The sequence below is a fragment of the Lethenteron reissneri genome, chromosome 70 (genome assembly GCF_015708825.2).
Source record: "Lethenteron reissneri isolate LAM-NWPU_2019-01 chromosome 70, ASM1570882v1, whole genome shotgun sequence".
NCBI lineage: Eukaryota > Metazoa > Chordata > Hyperoartia > Petromyzontiformes > Petromyzontidae > Lethenteron > Lethenteron reissneri.
In genome coordinates this window covers 108,579-133,093 of record NC_083848.1, presented here as the reverse complement: position 1 = coordinate 133,093, position 24,515 = coordinate 108,579, and the positions used below count along the sequence as shown (strand labels likewise).

The 24,515-nt window shown below is 49.4% G+C and overlaps 1 protein-coding gene across 1 annotated transcript in view; it reads right to left on the bottom strand.

The window, feature by feature from the left end:
- Window positions 1–15,174, bottom strand: part of LOC133360968 (chromosome-associated kinesin KIF4-like) — a 17,227-nt gene extending 2,053 nt beyond the window's left edge. The window contains 8 exon segments of the mRNA XM_061579849.1: window positions 19–194; window positions 990–1,210; window positions 2,307–2,473; window positions 4,501–4,590; window positions 5,018–5,205; window positions 11,039–11,153; window positions 14,265–14,333; window positions 14,335–15,174. Coding sequence (XP_061435833.1) covers window positions 19–194; window positions 990–1,210; window positions 2,307–2,473; window positions 4,501–4,590; window positions 5,018–5,205; window positions 11,039–11,153; window positions 14,265–14,333; window positions 14,335–14,991 — 1,683 coding nt within the window. The 5' untranslated portion in view covers window positions 14,992–15,174.
- Window positions 15,175–24,515: the final 9,341 nt, after the last annotated feature.

Genomic DNA, 24,515 nt, shown 5'->3' with positions numbered 1-24,515 from the left:
TGTCGAGAGGTAACACACCTCTTGCCGGAGCATCTGCAGTTCGCCCGTGTTGGGGTCACGGTTCACGATCGGCTTGTTCTTGATCTTGCGCGCACGGTCAGCGTAGCGCAGAGTGTTGAGGGTTTCTTCCAGGTTGGAGTCGCCCGGGCTGATGCAGGCCACCATGAGGGTCAGGCTGTTACCTCCCAGAGAATCTAGAGAGAGACAGGGAGAGACACGCATACACGCATACACACACACACACATACACACACACACACACACGCAGGCCACCATGAGGGTCAGGCTGTTACCTCCCAGAGAATCTAGAGAGAGACAGGGAGAGACACGCATACATATACATACACACACATACACACACATACAAAGATCAAAGATCCCCCGTGTAGCCTGAACAGACTGTAGGGGCAAGTGCTGTTAGCGAACACCTATGAAGGCCGGCACGGCACACGAGGGGGTGGGTGGCCAGCACCACGCCCGACCGCCTTTGTCTTCCCAGTGGCGAAGTTTACACACCGCACCAGGTACTCATTTAAGGCTGAGTCGAACTAGGGGAGGCCCAGGACCGGTTCAGATAATCGTCATTGGTGTTAGCCGTGAGCGGGAATCGAACCCAGGTCGCCAGGTTCATAGCGCAGCGCGCTAACCGCTACACTACCGCTCCCCACAGACACACACGCACACACACATACATACAAACACACACACACATACGCACATACACACACACACGCACACACACGCACGCACACGCACACACACGCACACACACACGCACATACATACAAACACACACACACATACGCACATACAAACACACACACACATACGCACATACACACACACATACACACGCGCACACACGCAGGTCACCATGAGGGTCGTCGTACGCCACGTGAGTGACACGCGCATGCCACGAGCGTGTCACGTGTGTGTCACGTGCGTGCCACGTGTCACGCGTGTGCATCTTGCGCGCGTGGCTCGGTCACCTTGCAGCAGCCGCGTGAGCCCTGAGTCACGGTAGGGCACGTGGTGAGCCCGCCGTGCCACTCCCTCCTCCCCGAGCGCGCTGATCACGTTGCCAAGCGCCAGCAGGCCGCGGTTGATGTTGATGCCCTCACGCAGGCGGTCACCCTCCGCCTTGGTGCGCTTGGCACGCTGGGGGCCGGCAAGGTCCACCAGGTGGAGCTTGCTGCGGCAGTGACTCTCTCTGAGCGAGCGGGAGGGGAGGCACCGACATCATGAGCGTTGTCGTTAATACTACTACTGCCATAACCGTCATCATCATCATCAACACCACTACTACCATCATAATCATCATCATCACCGTCATCATCATCACTACCGCCATAACCTTCATCATCATCATCAACACCACTACTACCATCATCATCATCACCGTCATCATCATCACTACCGCCATAACCTTCATCATCATCATCAACACTACCATCATCATCACTACCACAGCCATCATCATCATTATCACTACCATCATCATCATCACCACCACTACCAGCATTATCATCACCACAGCCATCATCATCACCACCACAACCATCATCATCACCACCACTGCCATCATCATCACCACCACAGCCATCATCATCACCACCACAGCATCATCATCACCACCACAACCATCTCATCACCACCACAACCATCATCATCACCACCACAACCATCATCATCACCACCACTACCATCATCATCACCACCACTACCATCATCATCATCACCACAGCCATCATCATCATCACCACAGCCATCATCATCACCACCACAACCTCATCATCACCACCACTACCATCATCATCACCACCACTACCATCATCATCACCACCACTACCATCATCATCACCACCACTACCATGATCATCACCACCACAACCATCATCATCACCACCACTACCATCATCATCACCACCACTACCATCATCATCACCACCACTACCATCATCATCACCACCACAACCATCATCATCACCACCACTACCATCATCATCACCACCACTACCATCATCATCATTACAATAACCATCATCATCACTACCACAACCATCATCACAACCACCACACAACCATCATTATCATCATCACCACAATCATCATCATCACCACCACAACCATCATCATCGCCACAACAATCATCACCACAACCATCATCATTATCATCATCACCACAACCACCATCATCACCACCACCACAACCATCATCACCACCACAACCATCAACACCACAACCGCCACCACCACAACCACCACAATCACCACCACCACCACCACCACCACAACCACCACCCCACCTGTCCTCCCTGCCGCGCTGCTCGATGGTGATAGTGAAGATGGCGTGTGAGCGGGAGGACTGAGCGTTCATGGCGGTGGCTCCCACGATGCGTGACAGGTTTCCCTGCTCCAGGCAGCAGATTATGTCCTCCGCTGTCGCCACCACGCGCTCAGTCAGGCCGCAGATCTACCGCGGGGGGGGAGAGGGAGGTGAGGTGAGGAGGGGTGAGGGTGGGGGGAGAGACACGCACGCACACACACAGAGACACACACACACACAGAGACACACACACAGAGACAAATACCGAGACACACACCGAGACACACACACAGACACACATAGACACGCACACACACTGAGACACACACACACACACTGAGACACACACACACACAGACACACACACACACACACAGACACACACACACACACAGAGACACACACACAGAGACAAATACCGAGACACACACCGAGACACACACACAGACACACATAGACACGCACACACACTGAGACACACACACACACACACTGAGACACACACACACACAGACACACACACACACACACAGACACACACACACACACAGAGACACACACACAGAGACAAATACCGAGACACCACACCGAGACACACACACAGACACACATAGACACGCACACACACTGAGACACACACACACACACTGAGACACACACACACACAGACACACACACACACACACAGACACACACACACACACAGAGACACACACACACAGAGACAAATACCGAGACACACACCGAGACACACACACAGACACACATAGACACGCACACACACTGAGACACACACACACACACTGAGACACACACACACACAGAGACACACACACAGAGACAAATACCGAGACACACACCGAGGACACACACACCAGACACACATAGACACACACACACACAGACACACACACACAGACAGACCACACACGCACACACACACAGACACCACACACAAACACACACACACACACAGACACGCACACACAGAGATACACACACACACACAGAGACACACACACACACAGAGGACACACACACACACAGAGGACACACACACACACAGACACACACACAGACACACACACACACAGACACACACAGACACACACACACACACTGAGACACACACACACATACACACACACACACAGAGACGCACACACACAGAGACACAGGCACATACAACCACACACACACACTGAGACACACACACACAGAGACACACACACACGCACACAGAGACGCACACACAGAGACACACACACACAAAGACTCACACACACAGCCAGAGACTCACACACACAGCCAGAGACTCACACACACACACAGAGACAACACACACACACACAGAGACACACACGCACACACACGGAGACACACACACAACAAACAGAGACGCACGCACACACAGAGACACACACACACACAAACAGACACACACCACAACAGACACACACACAAACACACACGCACACAGACACACACACACAAACACACACACACAGAGACACACACACACAGAGACACACACACACACACACAGAGACGCACGCACACACAGAGACACACACACACACAAACAGACACACACACAAACAGACACACACACAAACACACACGCACACAGACACACACACACAAACACACACACACAGAGACACACACACACAGAGACACACACACACACACAGAGACGCACGCACACACAGAGACACACACACACACAAACAGACACACACACCAAACAGACACACACACAAACACACACGCACACAGACACACACACACAAACACACACACACAGAGACACACACACACAGAGACACACACACACACACACAGAGACGCACGCACACACAGAGACACACACACACACAAACAGACACACACACAAACACACACGCACACAGACACACACACACAAACACACACACACAGAGACACACACACACAGAGACACCACACACACACACAGACACACACACAACAGACACACACACAAACACACACGCACACAGACACACACACACAAACACACACACACAGAGACACAGACACACACACACACAGAGACGCACGCACACACAGACACACACACAGAGAGACACACACACACGTACGGACGGGGTGGCCACCAATAGTAAACGGTGACCAGGAGGAGGTTGTCTCACCTTGATGCCCTCCTTGGGGTCTTCCCTCACGGACAGCAAGGGTCGCTCTTTGCCCACGTACAGCAAGTCGATGATTTCCTCCTGGTAAATCTACACAACAACAACAACAACAGTTTAACACAACTGTACAACACAACAACAACAACAACAGTTTAACACAACTGTCTAACACAACACCAACTTAACACAACTGTCTAACACAACAACAACAGTTTAACACAACTGTGTAACACGACAACAACACGTGTGTACGTGTGTGTACGCGTGTGTACGTGCGTGTGCGCGTGTGTACGTGCGTGTGCGTGCGTGTGCGTGCGTGTGCGTGCGTGTACGTGCGTGTACGTGCACGTGCGTGACACGTGTGCACATGACGTGCGTGTGCGTGTGCGTGTACGTGCGTGTGCGTGCGTGTGCGTGCGTGTACGTGCGTGCACGTGTGCACATGACGTGCGTGTACGTGCGTGTGCGTGCGTGTGCGTGCGTGTGCGTGCGTGACACGCGTGCGAACGTGACGCACCTCCAGGTACGACACGGAGATGGCGAACTCGTAGGCGTCACGTGACTGCACCCCACGGAACAGAGCGTGCACGGCCCGCGGGATGATCCCGGTGGAGTGTGGATCGGCGTCGCCGCTGTACGCGCCGCCCATCGTGAACGTCTTGCCAGAACCCGTCTGTCCGTACGCCAGCACCGTGGCGTTGTAGCCTGCGAGACGGTGAGCGGGGAGAGGGGTGGGTGGTGACCACCCAGTCACTCACTCACTCGCCCACCCACTCACTCGCCCGCCCACTCACTCATTCGCCCACTCACTCATTCGCCCGCCCACTCACCCGCCCAGCCCACTCATCCGCCCACCCGCTCGCTCGCCCGCTCGCCCGCCCGCCCGCTCGCCCGCCCGCCCGCTCGCCCGCCCCGCCCGCCCGCTCGCCCACCCGCCACCCACTCACCCACCCACTCACCCACCCACCCACCACTCACCCACCCACCCACCCACTCACCCATCCACCCACTCACCACCCACCCACTCACCCACCCACCCACTCACTCATCACCCACACACCCACCCACTCACTCATCCACCCACACCCCACCCACTCACTCATCACCCACACACCCACCCACTCACCCACCACCCACTCACCCACTCACCCACCCACCCACTCACCCGTCACTCCATCTCTTCTCTCACCCGTGCCACTCACCCATCAGCTCCATCTCTTCTCTCGCCCGTACCACTCACCCACCCACTCACCCGTCAGTCCATCTCTTCTCCACCCACCCACTCACCCACTCACCCATCAGTCCATCTCTTCTCGAGCCCGTACCACTCACCCACTCACCAATCTTTTACCTTACGCCCTTACCACTCACTCACTCACTCACCCACCCAATCTCAGAACCATTGCTTCTCTAAGCCCGTGCAGCGATGGTTTAGCCCCTTCTAGCCGGCCAAAACTACTCCGCACCTCGCTCACAAAGACAAAGATCCCCTGTATAACCTCAGCAGACTGTAGGGGCAAGTGCTGTTAGCGAGTAGCAGCACCTATGAAGGCTACCGGCACTGTGGCACACGAGGGGGTGGGTGGCCAGCACCACGCCCGGCCGCCTTTGTCTCCCCAGTGGCGATGTGCACTACCACACACAGCTACTACACCAGCTACTCACTACCACACACCGCTACTACACCAGCTACTCACGACCACACACCGCTACTACACCAGCTACTCACGACCACACACAGCTACTACTCCAGCTACTCACGACCACACACAGCTACTACACCAGCTACTCACGACCACACACAGCTACTACACCAGCTACTCACTACCACACACAGCTACTACACCAGCTACTCACTACCACACACAGCTACTACACCAGCTACTCACGACCACACACAGCTACTACACCAGCTACTCACGACCACACACAGCTACTACACCAGCTACTCACGACCACACACAGCTACTACACCAGCTACTCACGACCACACACAGCTACTACACCAGCTACTCACTACCACACACAGCTACTACACCAGCTACTCACTACACACACAGCTACTACACCAGCTACTCACGACCACACACAGCTACTACACCAGCTACTCACGACCACACACCGCTACTACACCAGCTACTCACTACCACACACAGCTACTACACCAGCTACTCACTACCACACACAGCTACTACACCAGCTACTCACTACAACACACAGCTACTACACCAGCTACTCACGACCACACACAGCTACTACACCAGCTACTCACTACCACACACAGCTACTACACCAGCTACTCACGACCACACACAGCTACTACACCAGCTACTCACTACCACATACCGCTACTACACCAGCTACTCACTACCACACACAGCTACTACACCAGCTACTCACTACCACACACCGCTACTACACCAGCTACTCACGACCACACACAGCTACTACACCAGCTACTCACTACCACACACAGCTACTACACCAGCTACTCACTACCACACACCGCTACTACACCAGCTACTCACGACCACACACCGCTACTACACCAGCTACTCACTACCACACACAGCTACTACACCAGCTACTCACGACCACACAGCTACTACACCAGCTACTCACGACCACACACAGCTACTACACCAGCTACTCACGACCACACACCGCTACTACACCAGCTACTCACTACCACACACCGCTACTACACCAGCTACTCACTACCACACTACACCGCTACTACACCAGCTACTCACTACCACACACAGCTACTACACCAGCTACTCACGACCACACACAGCTACTACACCAGCTACTCACTACCACACACAGCTACTACACCAGCTACTCACGACCACACAAAGCTACTACACCAGCTACTCACTACTACACTACACCGCTACTACACAGCTACTCACTACTACACTACACCGCTACTACACCAGCTACTCACTACTACACTACACCGCTACTACACCAGCTACTCACTACCACACACAGCTACTACACCAGCTACTCACTACCACACACAGCTACTACACCAGCTACTCACGACCACACACAGCTACTACACCAGCTACTCACTACCACACACAGCTACTACACCAGCTACTCACTACCACACACAGCTACTACACCGGCTACTCACTACTACACTACACCACTACTACACAGCTACTCACTACTACACTACACCGCTACTACACAGCTACTCACTACTACACTACACCACTACTACACCAGCTACTCACTACCACACACAGCTACTACACCAGCTACTCACTACCACACACAGCTACTACACCAGCTACTCACTACCACACACAGCTACTACACCAGCTACTCACTACCACACACAGCTACTACACCCAGCTACTCACTACCACACACAGCTACTACACCAGGCTACTCACTACCAACACACAGCTACTACAGCCAGCTACTCACGACCACACACCAGCTACATACACCAGCTACTCCCGACCACACACATGCTACTACACCAGCTACTCACGACCACACACAGCTACTACACCAGCTTACTCACGACCACACACAGCTACTACACCAAGCTACTCACTACCACACACAGCGACTACCCCAGCCTACTCACTACCACACAAGCACTACCACCAGATTACTCACGACCACACACCGCTACTACACCAGCTACTCCGACCTACACACCGATACACACCAGCTACTCACTCACCACAACAGCTACTACACCAGACTACTCCTACCACACACAGCTACTACACCAGCTTACTCCTACACACACAGCTACTACACCAGCTACTCACGACCACACACAGCTACTACACCAGCTACTCACGACCACACAAGCTACTACACCAGCTACTCACTACCACACACAGCTACTACACCAGCTACTCACTACACACACAGCTACTCACCAGCTACTCACGACCACACACAGCTACTACACCAGCTACTCACTACCACATACCGCTTACTACACCAGCTACTCACTACCACACACAGCTACTACACCAGCTACTCACTACCACACACCGCTACTACACCAGCTACTCACGACCACACACAGCTACTACACCAGCTACTCACTACCACACACAGCTACTACACCAGCTACTCACTACCACACACCGCTACTACACCAGCTACTCACGACCACACACCGCTACTACACCAGCTACTCACTACCACACACAGCTACTACACCAGCTACTCACGACCACACAGCTACTACACCAGCTACTCACGCCCACACACAGCTACTACACCAGCTACTCACTACCACACACAGCTACTTACACCAGCTACTCACGACCACACACCGCTACTACACCAGCTACTCACGACCACACAGCTACTACACAGCTACTCACGACCACACACAGCTACTACACCAGCTACTCACTACCACACACAGCTACTACACCAGCTACTCACTACCACACACAGCTACTACACCAGCTACTCACGACCACACAGCTACTACACCAGCTACTCACGACCACACACAGCTACTACACCAGCTACTCACTACCACACACAGCTACTAACAGCTACTCACGACCCACACACCGCTACTACACCCAGCTACTCACTACCACACACCGCTACTACACCAGCTACTCACTACCACACACAGCTACTACACCAGCTACTCACTACCACACACCGCTACTACACCAGCTACTCACGACCACACCACAGCTACTACACCAGCTACTCACGACCCACACAAAGCTACTACACCAGCTACTCACTACCACACACAGCTACTACACCAGCTACTCACTACCACACACAGCTACTACACCAGCTACTCACGACCACACACAGCTACTACACCAGCTACTCACTACACACACAGCTACTACACCAGCTACTCACTACCACACACAGCTACTACACAGCTACTCACGACCACACACAGCTACTACACCAGCTACTCACTACCACACACAGCTACTACACCAGCTACTCACTACCACACACAGCTACTACACCAGCTACTCACTACCACACACAGCTACTACACCAGCTACTCACTACCACACACAGCTACTACACCAGCTACTCACTACCACACACAGCTACTACACCAGCTACTCACTACCACACACAGCTACTACACCAGCTACTCACGACCACACACCGCTACTACACCAGCTACTCACTACCACACACAGCTACTACACCAGCTACTCACTACCACACACAGCTACTACACCAGCTACTCACGACCACACACAGCTACTACACCAGCTACTCACGACCACACACAGCTACTACACCAGCTACTCACTACCACACACCGCTACTACACCAGCTACTCACGACCACACAAAGCTACTACACCAGCTACTCACTACCACACACAGCTACTACACCAGCTACTCACTACCACACACAGCTACTACACCAGCTACTCACGACCACACACAGCTACTACACCAGCTACTCACTACCACACACCGCTACTACACCAGCTACTCACGACCACACAAAGCTACTACACCAGCTACTCACGACCACACACAGCTACTACACCAGCTACTCACTACCACACACAGCTACTACACCAGCTACTCACTACCACACACAGCTACTACACCAGCTACTCACGACCACACACAGCTACTACACCAGCTACTCACTACTACACTACACCGCTACTACACCAGCTACTCACTACTACACCGCTACTACACCAGCTACTCACTACTACACTACACAGCTACTACACCAGCTACTCACGACCCACACAGCTACTACACCAGCTACTCACTACCACACACAGCTACTACACCAGCTACTCACTACCACACACAGCTACTACACCAGCTACTCACGACCACACACAGCTACTACACCAGCTACTCACTACTACACTACACCGCTACTACACCAGCTACTCACTACTACACTACACAGCTACTACACCAGCTACTCACTACTACACCGCTACTACACCAGCTACTCACGACCACACACAGCTACTACACCAGCTACTCACTACCACACACAGCTACTACACCAGCTACTCACGACCACACAAAGCTACTACACCAGCTACTCACTACCACACACAGCTACTACACCAGCTACTCACTACCACACACAGCTACTACACCAGCTACTCACGACCACACACAGCTACTACACCAGCTACTCACTACCACACACAGCTACTACACCAGCTACTCACGACCACACACAGCTACTACACCAGCTACTCACTACCACACACAGCTACTACACCAGCTACTCACTACCACACACAGCTACTACACCAGCTACTCACGACCACACACAGCTACTACACCAGCTACTCACTACCACACACAGCTACTACACCAGCTACTCACGTGAGCGGGAATCGAGCTCGACTCCCCACTCGTTTACGCACACTCACACTCGTGTACACACACGCGTGCACACACACATGCGTGCACACACACACACGCGCGCGCACACACGCACACGCTCACACACGCGCGCGCGCACACACACACACGCTCACACGCTCACACACTCGCTCCCTCACCTTTGAAAATGCCATCGATGAGAGGGGCCACGGCGTTACTAAACACCTCCTCCTGCTCGGCTGCCGGGTCGAACACGAAGTCGAACGTGAAGGCCTTCTCCCCGCTCAGCACAATCTGCAATCCCCACACACACACATCACACACAGAACACACACAGAACACACACAGATCACACACAGATCACACACCGCCACACCCCGTGTAGCCTTAACAGACTGTGGGGGCAAGTGCTGTTAGTAGCGAGTAGCAGCAGCAGCACTGCCTGTGAAGGTAGACACAGACAAAGTTCCCCCGTGTAGCCTCTAGCAGGCTGTCGGGGCAAGTGCTGATCGTAGCAAGTAGCAGCAGCAGCAGCAGGGTAGCCGGGTAGGGTACGGGTATCGGGTAGGGTACGGGTATCGGGTAGGGTAGGTACGGGTATCGGGTAGGGTACGGGTATCGGGTAGGGTACGGGTATCGGGTAGGGTACGGGTATCGGGTAGGGTACGGGTATCGGGTAGGGTACGGGTATCGGGTAGGGTACGGGTATCGGGTAGGGTACGGGTATCGGGTAGGGTACGGGTATCTTGTAGGGTACGGGTATCTTGTAGGGTACGGGTATCGGGTAGGGTACGGGTATCGGGTACCCGATTGCGACCTCTCTGCTTCCTGAAGTCGTGGAGTTATTCCATTACTAGCGGGGTACATTTCATTAAAGCGTGTTTTTTTTAAAAGTTTTTTTAAATATTACTTATTGTTGCACTGTCTGCCGTAGTAACTTGCGGACTTCCCATGCTGGGCCATCTGTGAAAAAACAGCTTCATAAGCCCATCAGATCCCTCCTAAAGTCCAAATAAATATTCAGATTCTGTAAAGTCACGTAGGTAAAAAATGAAAATAAAAAATCACGACGTTTCGGAGGCAACACAAGTCTCCGTCATCAGGTGGGGGACCGTCACAGCCAGATTTGCTGCATCAAGTGAGGCAGGGATTCCAAGATGCAAGCTCTTAAATACAAGCCAAGGCGGAGGAGAGGGGGGGGAGGAGCTTATCAGAATGTGGTAGCCAATGAATGGAACGTATCGGGAGGGCGGGGCTAAAAGAGATCACGTGGTGTACGTGGACATGGACATGCCTGTGCACAAGCACCTGTTGATGCACATGATAGAAGTGAACGAAAATGCCCACGTTGTTTATACCAGTGTTGGCTGACAATAAAGAGAGTACTTTTCGATGTAAAGCTTTCGTGACTGCAGGGATTCATCTTCTTGATTCTTTCGGTAAAGTCAGCACGAAGAAGAGAAGTAATACAATAATTAAAATAAAACATAATAAAATAATTCTCACGACGTTTCGGCCACAACGCAAGCAGCCATCCTCAGGTGAAGACCAGGTCTGTCGAGGCGACAGCGTCTGTCGTTAAGGGGATGTTAACACTCGGTAAAGTAAAATAGGCGCTGTCAGATAAGATGGTCCAAAAATGTGTAGTTAAGATTCTGACCAATACCAATCAATATCCGCCATTTGCCACTAAGCGATGGTGACGTCAATGGCACCTATGCCAGGTGGACTTTGAGGCTATCACGTGAAGTGTCGAAGGCTCGCTGCTGACAGGAATTCGCGGGACAGACCCAGCAGGTGCCACGGGTTGGCCAACCGAGATGAGCGGTAGATGCACCACCAGCTGTACCTCCCTACTGTGCCAACTCGCTGCATTTTATCCGCCCGGCGCTCCGCTCGTTATTGTGAGCGTCGCTCCTCTGCCCTCCGTTGTTATCGCTGGAGGGCGACTGCCCCAAAGTGCACCTAGCCTGGCACTGCACCAGTAGCCTCCTCCTCCACAAAGGCCGATCTTGGATCACGGGAAGCGGGTTAAAAAACGACCGAAACATTTGCACGGTCGTAAGCGCGCAAGCAAGCAAGCGAACTTGATATAAAGGATTTAAATAAAAACGACCGAAAGATTTGCACGGTCGTAAGCGCGCAAGCAAGCAAGCAAGTGAACTTAATATAAAGGATTTAAATTAAAAACGACCGAAACATTTGCACGGTCGTAAGCGCGCAAGCAAGCAAGTGAACTTAATATAAAGGATTTTACTGGTAGGAAATGAAGTGAACCAGCCCACAATAGATTATATCGTCCATCCGTCCGTCCGTGTAGCAACATCGCCCCCTACTGCAAACACTTGGCAGGACCCTACAAAAACCTTTAGACTCGGTGATGCTTTCCTGGCTAAACAAGTGTAACATTCCCTTATAATTCCCTGAGATAGCTTTTAATTAAAACATTTAAATTAAACATTAACTCACAGCGGCCTAAAGCCTACAGCTAGGCCTAAAGCCTAGAACTAGGCCTCAAACTCTCCCTTCGTATCGTACCCCCGCGTGTGTGAAAGGGAGTTAGTGTTTAACAATGTTACATTCCCTGATGTTTTTAAATAGAAACATTTACATTTAAAGTGTTTACATTAATAATTAAAACATTTAAATTAAAAATCAACTCACAGCGGCCTAAAGCCTACAGCTAGGCCTAAAGCCTAGAACTAGGCCTCAATCTCTCCCTTCGTATCGTCCGATTCGGTGTAGCAACATCGCCCCCTACTGCAAACACTTGGCAGGACCCTACAAAAACCTTTAGACTCAGTGAGGCTTTCCTGGCTAAACAAGTGTGATTATACATTATGTTTATATTCTTTGGTTATTCGTTCCTACCAGCCCACCCCGCAGGGACCTGTTAAAAAGGTGTCCGTTTTGTTGCCCGACGCAGCCTTCGCCTGCCGGAGGAGCTCGCCGATGGGAATGTGTCCGGATTCATATTCTTAGGTTTTTTCGGTAAAGTCACCAGGTAGGTAAAACATCAAAATTAATGAAAATAAAATGAAACAAAAATCACGACGTTTCGGAGGCAACACGAGTCTCCGTCATCAGGTGGGACCGTCACAGCCGAATTAGCTGCATCAGTGAGTAAGCAAGCAACTTGCTTTTAAGGGATTACATCTTGAATCCTTGCCTCACTTGATGCAGCTAATTCGGCTGTGACGGTCCCACCTGCTGACGGAGACTCGTGTTGCCTCCGAAACGTCGTGATTTTTATTTCATTTTAGTTTCATTAATTTTGATGTTTTACCTACACGGTGACTTTACCGAAAAAACCTAAGAATATGAATCCTTGCAGTCACGAAAGCTTCAAATCTAGAATTAATGTGTCCGGATCTTTCTCTCGCGCTCTCCCTCCGTGTCTCTCGCCTGCGGCTCGCCGGGTGCGACGGTGACGCAGGGGACGCAGCCATCCCGCAGCCCCCGCGGCGCCATTGGGGCGGCAGCGCGCGGCCACGCGGACGGGGATCGCCGCGTCCTCCTCGTTTGACATCGCCGCTCTTCCTTTGTCGTTCACCCCGTTCCCGCTGCTGATGCTGCTGTTGCTGATGCTGCTGTTGCTGATGCTGTTGTTGCTGTTGCTGATGCTGATGCTGCTGATGCTGCTGCTGTTGCTGCTGATGCTGTTGCTGCTGTTGCTGCTGTTGCTGCTGCTGTTGCTGATGCTGCTGATGTTGCTGCTGTTGCTGCTGCTGTTGCTGATGCTGATGATGTTGCTGATGCTGCTGCTGCTGTTGCTGATGCTGATGCTGCTGATGCTGCTGATGCTGTTGCTGCTGTTGCTGCTGTTGCTGCTGCTGTTGCTGATGCTGCTGATGTTGCTGCTGTTGCTGATGCTGCTGATGTTGCTGATGCTGCTGATGTTGCTGCTGTTGCTGCTGCTGTTGCTGATGCTGCTGATGTTGCTGATGCTGCTGCTGCTGTTGCTGCTGATGTTGCTGCTGCTGTTGTTGCTGATGCTGTTGCTGCTGCTGTTGCTGATGCTGTTGTTGCTGATGCTGCTGCTGTTGTTGCTGTTACTGAAAAAACGAACTGTGACAATGTTGTTAATGTTGTTAATATTCGATTTAAAGCTTTCGTGACTGCAGGGATTCATCTTCTTGGTTCTTTCGGTAAAGTCACGAAACGTCGTGAGAATTATTTCATTTTATTATGTTTTATTTTTATTATTTTATTACTTCCCTTCTACGTGACTTTACCGAAAGAACCAAGAAGATTGTTAATTTTATGAACTTTTAAAACATTAGAGACACACGCGCAACGCTGTGAGGTGCTTTGTATAGACGCGATTATTTATTTACTTTACAAACCGCCGCCAAAAATAAGCCCCAGCCACTTCCGCGTTTTAAAAACCTCGGCAACCAATCAGCGAGCGTCTTCCCGGTTCAAATTGACCAATCGCAAGGGCGAGTACGCGAGACCCCGCCCCTTCGCCCCACCCTGAACCCCCCTGACCCCACCCACTCCGAGGTTAAATCGACCAATGGGAGGGACGCACGGACGTGACGTCACCGGAAGTAGACACCGATGCGACTTGTTTTCTTCGACGCGTGGAAGTCGTCTACCGGTGGCGGTAGATGTCTTCCGGTGGCGGTAGATGTCTTCCGGTACTGGTAGATAATCTTCCGGTGGCGGAAGATCTCTTCCGGAACTGGTAGATGATCTACCGGTGGCGGTAGATGTCTTCCGGAAGAGGTAAATGATCTTCCGGTGGCGGAAGATGTCTTCCGGAAGAGGTAGATGATCTACCGGTGGCGGAAGATGTCTTCCGGAACTGGTAGATAATCTACCGGTGGCGGTAGATTCTTCCGGAAGAGGTAAATGATCTTCCGGTGGCGGAAGATATCTTCCAGTACTGGTAGATAATCTACCGGTGGCGGAAGATGTCTTCCGGAAGAGGTAGATAATGTTCCGGTGGCGGAAGATGTCTTCCGGTACTGGTAGACACAGACAAAGGTCCCCCGTGTAGCCTCTAGCAGGCTCTAGGGACAAGTGCTGTTAGCGAGTAGCAGCGCTACCTATGAAGGCTACCGGCACTGTGGCTACACACACAGAGGGGGTGGGTGGCTACCAGCACCACGCCCGGCCGCCTTTGTCTCTCCCCCAGTGCTGGCGATGTTTATACGACACACACCGCTCATTTGAAAGTCCCTCTCAGTGTGGGGGGGGTGGGGGTGGTGGGGGGCTCAATCAAAAGCACCACAGCGTGTTACCAGTGACATTTCAATCGCGTCTTAGAAATGCAAATGTTTCCAACCCCCGCTGGGTGGGCATTGCGGGTGGCTATGAGATGTTGACTACCTCGCCTGGTACACAGGAGGTCGTGGGTTCGATCCCGACCCTGACGATGTCTGCTGTTTATTTGGAGTCTGCGTCTCTATCATCATCATCACGGTGGCTATGAGATGTTGACTACCTCGCCTGGTGTGCAGGAGGTCGCGGGATCGATCCCGGACCCTGACAATGCACACAGACACACACACAGACACATAGAAACACACACAAAGACAGACACACAGACAGACACATGGATACACACAGACACACACACATAGATACACACACACATACACACACAGACAGACACACGCAGACAGACACACAGACACACACAGACAGATAGACACAGATACATAGATACACACACAGACACACATAGATACACACACATACATAGACACACAGACAGACACATGGATACACACAGACACACACATACACACACACAGACACATAGAAACACACACAAAGACAGACACACAGACAGACACATGGATACACACAGACACACACACATAGATACACAGACAGACACACGCAGACAGACACACACACACAGACAGACACACACAGACACATAGATACACACAGACAAAGACAGACACAGACAGACACACATAGATACACACACACAGACACACACAAAGACAGACAGACACACGCAGACAGACACAAACACACATAGATACACACACACACACAAAGACACACACACAGACAAACACACACAAAGACAGACAGACACATAGATACACAGACAGACACACACACAGACAAACACACACAAATACAGACAGACACACACACAGACAACAACAACAACAACCGCCATTCGCCACTAAGTGGCGGTGACGTCACCACGATGCTTGTGCCAGGCCAAGTGCACCTTGAGGCCACGTGAAGTGTCGAAAGCCCGCTGGCAGGAGGTCACGGGGCAGACCCAGGTGCCACTGGTCGACTGACCGAGATGACCGAGATGACTGGCTGATGCACCACCTGTGCCCCCTACTGTGCCAACTTGCTGTGCTTTAGCCACCCGGCGCTCCGCTCGTTGTTGTGAGCGTCGCTCCTCCGCCCTCCGTTGTTGTTGGAGGGCGACTGCCTCCAACTGCCCAGTAGCGTCCTTCACGAGCCTCCTCCACTGAGGCCGATCTTGACACCGCTGGTACCAGTCATCGGCAAGTCCACTCAGCTCCACGTCCTCCTGTACCACATCACTCCATCTCTTCTCCAGCCCGTGCCGCGCCCGTCTAGCCCCCTCGATCCGGCCGAACAAAAGCTGTTTAGGCATGCGGTGGCTGGGCATGCGGGCTACATGACCCAGCCAACGCAGCCTTGCCTGCCGGAGGAGCTCACTGATGGGACTTTGCCCAGATCTTTCAAGGATTTGTGAGCTCCTCACACAATCCAGCCTGGTTAAACCCAGGATGGATCGTAGGCAGGCCAGCCTAAATGTTTCCAACCGGCGAAGATGCTCCACCAGGGGGGTCCACGTCTCGCAAGCGTAGAGAAGGGAGGGAATGACCGTGGCCGAGAAGACCTGAAGCTTCGTGCGGAGCGACAGACCAGGTAGCTTCCACACAGCGTTACGCAACCGATGAAAAGATATTGCCGCTCGACTGATTCGGAGTGAGACCTCTGCTGATAGACTGGAGCCGGTCATAAGCACACTGCCCAGGTATGGGAAACTCTCCACTCTCTCCACAACTGCCCCATCACCAATTGGGAGTTGTGGGGGTGGAGTGTCCGATGGTACAAAATACCCAGGCAGGTGCTTGGTTTTGGTGGGGCTGATGGTAAGGCCCCACCTCTTAGTGGCACGCTCCAGTCTCAGCAGCAGCGCCTCCAACTCCTCTTCTGAATGAGCAGCTATTACCAAATCATCGGCATACATAACGTGGTTGACCAATAGGGAGCCATCCCTTGATCGCACCCGGGCGTCGATCAGCCTCCCATTATATCTGTACCAAACGGAAATTCCCCCGGTACAGCTATTGAAGGCTTCACGAACTACGCGGTCAGACACACACATAGACACACACACTCTCACACACACAGACAGACACACACACACACAAAGACACACACACAGACAGACACACACACACACACAAAGACACACACACAGACAGACACACAGACACACACAGACAAAAGACAAAGATCCCCCGTATAGCCTGAACAGACTGTAGGGGCAAGTGCTGTTAGCGAGCACCTATGAAGGCCGGAACGGTACCCGAGGGGGTGGGTGGCCAGCACCACGCCCGACCGCCTTTGTCTCCCTAGTGGCGATGTTTACACACCGCACCAGGTACTCATTTAAGGCTGAGTCGACCTAGGGGAGGCCCAGGACCGGTTCAGATAATCGTCACTGGTGTTAGCCGTGAGCGGGAATCGAACCCGGATCGCCAGGTTCATAGCGCAGCGCGCTAACCGCTACACTACCGCTCCCCACTAGACACACACACAAAGACAGACACATGGACGGACGATGGTGGACTGAGCCGTGGTGGTCGCGACGTTTCGGGCACGGACCTGGAAATAATTGACACCCGCGGTGTGAGGGAGGGAAGACCATCACAGACAATGAGTCGAAAGCAAAAGTTATATTTATTAAATATCCCTCCAAAATAAAACAATCATCATTATCATCATCAACAAATCCTCTAGCAATGCACACTTAAATCCTTAATATCCGTGGTGTGTATATATAATGCATAAGTGTCAATATATCACACGCACGCGTGTGCATGTGTATGTGTGTCTGTGTGTGTCTGTGTGTGTGTCTGTCTGTCTGTGTGTCTGTCTGTCTGTTTGTCTATGTGTCTCTGTCTGTGTGTGTCTTTGTGTCTCTGTGTCTGTGTCTCTGTGTGTCTGTATGTGTCTGTGTGTCTGAGGCTTTGTGTGTCTGTCTTTGTGTCTGTGTGTCTCTGTCTGTGTGTCTCTGTCTGTGTGTGTCTGTGTCTTTGTGTCTGTGTGTCTCTGTCTGTGTGTGTCTGTATGTGTCTGTGGCTTTGTGTGTCTGTGTGTGTATGTGTGTGTCTGTGTCTTTGTCTTTGTGTCTATGTGTGTCTGTGTCTTTGTGTCTGTGCGTGTCTGTATCTTTGTGTCTGTGTGTCTGTGTCTCTGTATGTGTGCATCTCTGTGTCTGTGTCTTTGTGTCTCTGTCTTTGTGTGTGTGTGTGTCTTTGTGTGTGTCTGTATCTTTGTGTCTGTGTGTGTCTGTGTGTCTGTGTGTCTGTGTTTTTGTGTCTGTGTGTGTCTGTGTCTTTGTGTGTGTGTCTGTGTCTCTGTGTCTGTGTGTCTCTGTCTGTGTGTGTCTGTATGTGTCTGTGGCTTTGTGTGTCTGTGTGTGTATGTGTGTGTCTGTGTCTTTGTCTTTGCGTCTATGTGTGTCTTTGTGTCTGTGCGTGTCTGTGTCTTTGTGTCTGTGTGTCTGTGTCTCTGTATGTGTGCATCTCTGTGTCTGTGTCTTTGTGTCTCTGTCTTTGTGTGTGTCTGTGTCTTTGTGTGTGTCTGAACCTTTGTGTCTGTGTGTGTCTGTGTGTCTGTGTGTCTGTGTTTTTGTGTCTGTGTGTGTCTGTGTCTTTGTGTGTGTGTCTGTGTCTCTGTGTCTGTGTGTCTGTGTCTGTGTGTGTCTGTGTATTTGTGTCTGTCTTTGTGTCTGTGTGTGTCTGTGTGTCTCTGTCTGTGTGTCTGTGTCTCTGTCTGTGTGTGTCTGTGTGTCTGTCTGTGTGTCTCTGTCTGTGTGTCTGTGTCTTTGTGTCTCTATCTGTGTGTCTGTGTGTGTCTGTGTGTCTTTGTGTCTGTGTGTGTGTCTCTGTCTGTCTGTGTCTTTGTGTCTCTGTATGTCTGTGTGTGTCTGTCTGTGTGTCTGTGTGTCTCTGTGTGCGCGTGCGTGCGTGTGCGGTATAAATGCCGTGGGGGTTTTTTGGGGAGGGAGTTCAAGATTTTGTTTACAAGAGAGAGGAGAGAGAGGAGAGAGAGGCAAGGGTTTGGGGGGATCGCTGCGTGTGGGAATTTAATAATTCAGTCGCGGTACAAATGACACAGACAACGAGGAGAGGTGCTTGCGCGTGTTGAATTGTGACCATTTGTCACGCCGAGTCCACGAGAGATGGGGGGGTGGTGCTGTTGGGTCCAGTGCCGGATGAAGCTAGAGCAGGTCCTGTAGCATTTGCTGTTACTCTGGTCAACACACTTTTTTCTGGCACGAGGTATTCCAACGGTTTTAAGGTAATTTTGGGGTGCCGATTCCAAATTTGGCATCAGTCTATCACATCAGGTTTTTGAGATATCAAAGATTGCATTTTCAATAAGAACTGCGGAAGAAAAATATTAAATAAATGTGGATATCTACATGAAATGATATTATAAACACACTATGCTAAAAATGCAGCACCATGTTTTAACACTAAAGCAGTCACTACCTCGCAACAACTTGCAATCATAAGTGACGGAGTTAATTTCGGGTAAAATCAATGAAAATGGGGTATGCCGATAGCATAAAAATGAGATGTGATGGAGCAAATCTGAGGTCAGATTTGGAATCGGCACCCTGAAATTCGTCTAGAACAACTGCAAAAGTCCAGGCCAGAAAAAAAGTGTTTTTTTTGTTGACCAGTGTTACAGATTTGAGAGAAAAAAATATTAAAAGACAATTTGTTTTTAAATTTTGTTCAAATTTTCTTGCCGTGTTTTTCACACCTGATGATGATTGCTTGTGTTGCAAATACTCACGTCGTGAGCATTTTATCGTTTTAGAATTTGTTTTATTATTTTATTGTTTCCCTTCTACGTGACTTTACCGAAAGAACCGAGAATATGAATCCCTGCAGATACGAAAGCTGTAAATCAAATTTAGTTTTTTTTTTTACTTGCGTAGTAAAGTATTTTGTTTAATGTTTTCATTTGCTATACAGCCGGATGGATAAGACGAATCGGTAACCTTAAACACCGCGGCCGTTCGTAAAAGCTGAAGGGCAGTATAGTACTATAGCAATAGAGCAAGTGCAGAATCACAGAACCGAAATTGAGTGCTACTAGGGTAATGAGACATTGTTACGTAGCATTAGTAGTTACTTGTGTTACTAGGATAATGAGACACTGACAAGTAGCATTAGTAGCTACTTGTGTTACTAGGATAATGAGACACTGATAAGTAACATTAGTAGCTACTTGTGCTACTAGGATAATGAGACACTGACAAGTAACATTAGTAGTTACTTGTGCTACTAGGATAATGAGACACTGACAAGTAGCATTAGTAGCTACTTGTGTTACTAGGATAATGAGACACTGACAAGTAGCATTAGTAGCTACTTGTGTTACTAGGATAATGAGACACTGACAAGTAACATTAGTAGCTACTTGTGCTACTAGGATAATGAGACACTGACAAGTAGCATTAGTAGCTACTTGTGTTACTAGGATAATGAGACACTGACAAGTAGCATTAGTAGCTACTTGTGTTACTAGGATAATGAGACACTGACAAGTAGCATTAGTAGCTACTTGTGCTACTAGGTTAATGGGACACTGACAAGTAACATTAGTAGCTACTTGTGCTACTAGGATAATTAGACACTGACAAGTATCATTAGTAGCTACCTGTGCTACTAGGATAATGAGACACTGACAAGTAGCATTAGTAGCTACTTGTGCTACTAGGATAATGAGACACTGACAAGTAGCATTAGTAGTTACTTGTGTTACTAGGATAATTAGACACTGACAAGTAGCATTAGTAGTTACTTGTGTTACTAGGATAATGAGACACTGACAAGTAACATTAGTAGCTACTTGTGTTACTAGGTTAATGAGACACTGACAAGTAACATTAGTAGCTACTTGTGCTACTAGGATAATGAGACACTGACAAGTAACATTAGTAGCTACTTGTGTTACTAGGTTAATGAGACACTGACAAGTAACATTAGTAGCTACTTGTGTTACTAGGTTAATGAGACACTGACAAGTAACATTAGTAGCTACTTGTGTTACTAGGTTAATGAGACACTGACAAGTAACATTAGTAGCTACTTGTGCTACTAGGATAATGAGACACTGACAAGTAACATTAGTAGCTACTTGTGCTACTAGGATAATGAGACACTGGCGAGTAACATTAGTAGCTACTTGTGCTACAGGTTAATGAGACACTGGCAAGTAACATTAGTAGCTACTTGTGCTACTAGGATAATGAGACACTGACAAGTAACATTAGTAGCTACTTGTGTTACTAGGATAATGAGACACTGACAAGTAGCATTAGTAGCTACTTGTGTTACTAGGATAATGAGACACTGACAAGTAGCATTAGTAGCTACTTGTGCTACTAGGTTAATGGGACACTGACAAGTAACATTAGTAGCTACTTGTGCTACTAGGATAATTAGACACTGACAAGTAGCATTAGTAGCTACTTGTGCTACTAGGATAATGAGACACTGACAAGTAGCATTAGTAGCTACTTGTGCTACTAGGATAATGAGACACTGACAAGTAGCATTAGTAGTTACTTGTGTTACTAGGATAATTAGACACTGACAAGTAGCATTAGTAGTTACTTGTGTTACTAGGATAATGAGACACTGACAAGTAACATTAGTAGCTACTTGTGTTACTAGGTTAATGAGACACTGACAAGTAACATTAGTAGCTACTTGTGCTACTAGGATAATGAGACACTGACAAGTAACATTAGTAGCTACTTGTGTTACTAGGTTAATGAGACACTGACAAGTAACATTAGTAGCTACTTGTGTTACTAGGTTAATGAGACACTGACAAGTAACATTAGTAGCTACTTGTGTTACTAGGTTAATGAGACACTGACAAGTAACATTAGTAGCTACTTGTGCTACTAGGATAATGAGACACTGACAAGTAACATTAGTAGCTACTTGTGCTACTAGGATAATGAGACACTGACAAGTAACATTAGTAGCTACTTGTGCTACAGGTTAATGAGACACTGACAAGTAACATTAGTAGCTACTTGTGCTACTAGGATAATGAGACACTGACAAGTAACATTAGTAGCTACTTGTGTTACTAGGTTAATGAGACACTGACAAGTAACATTAGTAGCTACTTGTGCTACTAGGATAATGAGACACTGACAAGTAACATTAGTAGCTACTTGTGCTACTAGGTTAATGAGACACTGACAAGTAGCATTAGTAGCTACTTGTGCTACTAGGTTAATGGGACACTGACAAGTAACATTAGTAGCTACTTGTGTTACTAGGTTAATGAGACACTGACAAGTAGCATTAGTAGTTACTTGTGTTACTAGGATAATTAGACACTGACAAGTAGCATTAGTAGTTACTTGTGTTACTAGGATAATGAGACACTGACAAGTAACATTAGTAGCTACTTGTGTTACTAGGTTAATGAGACACTGACAAGTAACATTAGTAGCTACTTGTGCTACTAGGATAATGAGACACTGACAAGTAACATTAGTAGCTACTTGTGTTACTAGGTTAATGAGACACTGACAAGTAACATTAGTAGCTACTTGTGTTACTAGGTTAATGAGACACTGACAAGTAACATTAGTAGCTACTTGTGTTACTAGGTTAATGAGACACTGACAAGTAACATTAGTAGCTACTTGTGCTACTAGGATAATGAGACACTGACAAGTAACATTAGTAGCTACTTGTGCTACTAGGATAATGAGACACTGACAAGTAACATTAGTAGCTACTTGTGCTACAGGTTAATGAGACACTGGCAAGTAACATTAGTAGCTACTTGTGCTACTAGGATAATGAGACACTGACAAGTAACATTAGTAGCTACTTGTGTTACTAGAATAATGAGACACTGACAAGTAGCATTAGTAGCTACTTGTGTTACTAGGATAATGAGACACTGACAAGTAGCATTAGTAGCTACTTGTGCTACTAGGTTAATGGGACACTGACAAGTAACATTAGTAGCTACTTGTGCTACTAGGATAATTAGACACTGACAAGTAGCATTAGTAGCTACTTGTGCTACTAGGATAATGAGACACTGACAAGTAGCATTAGTAGCTACTTGTGCTACTAGGATAATGAGACACTGACAAGTAGCATTAGTAGTTACTTGTGTTACTAGGATAATTAGACACTGACAAGTAGCATTAGTAGTTACTTGTGTTACTAGGATAATGAGACACTGACAAGTAACATTAGTAGCTACTTGTGTTACTAGGTTAATGAGACACTGACAAGTAACATTAGTAGCTACTTGTGCTACTAGGATAATGAGACACTGACAAGTAACATTAGTAGCTACTTGTGTTACTAGGTTAATGAGACACTGACAAGTAACATTAGTAGC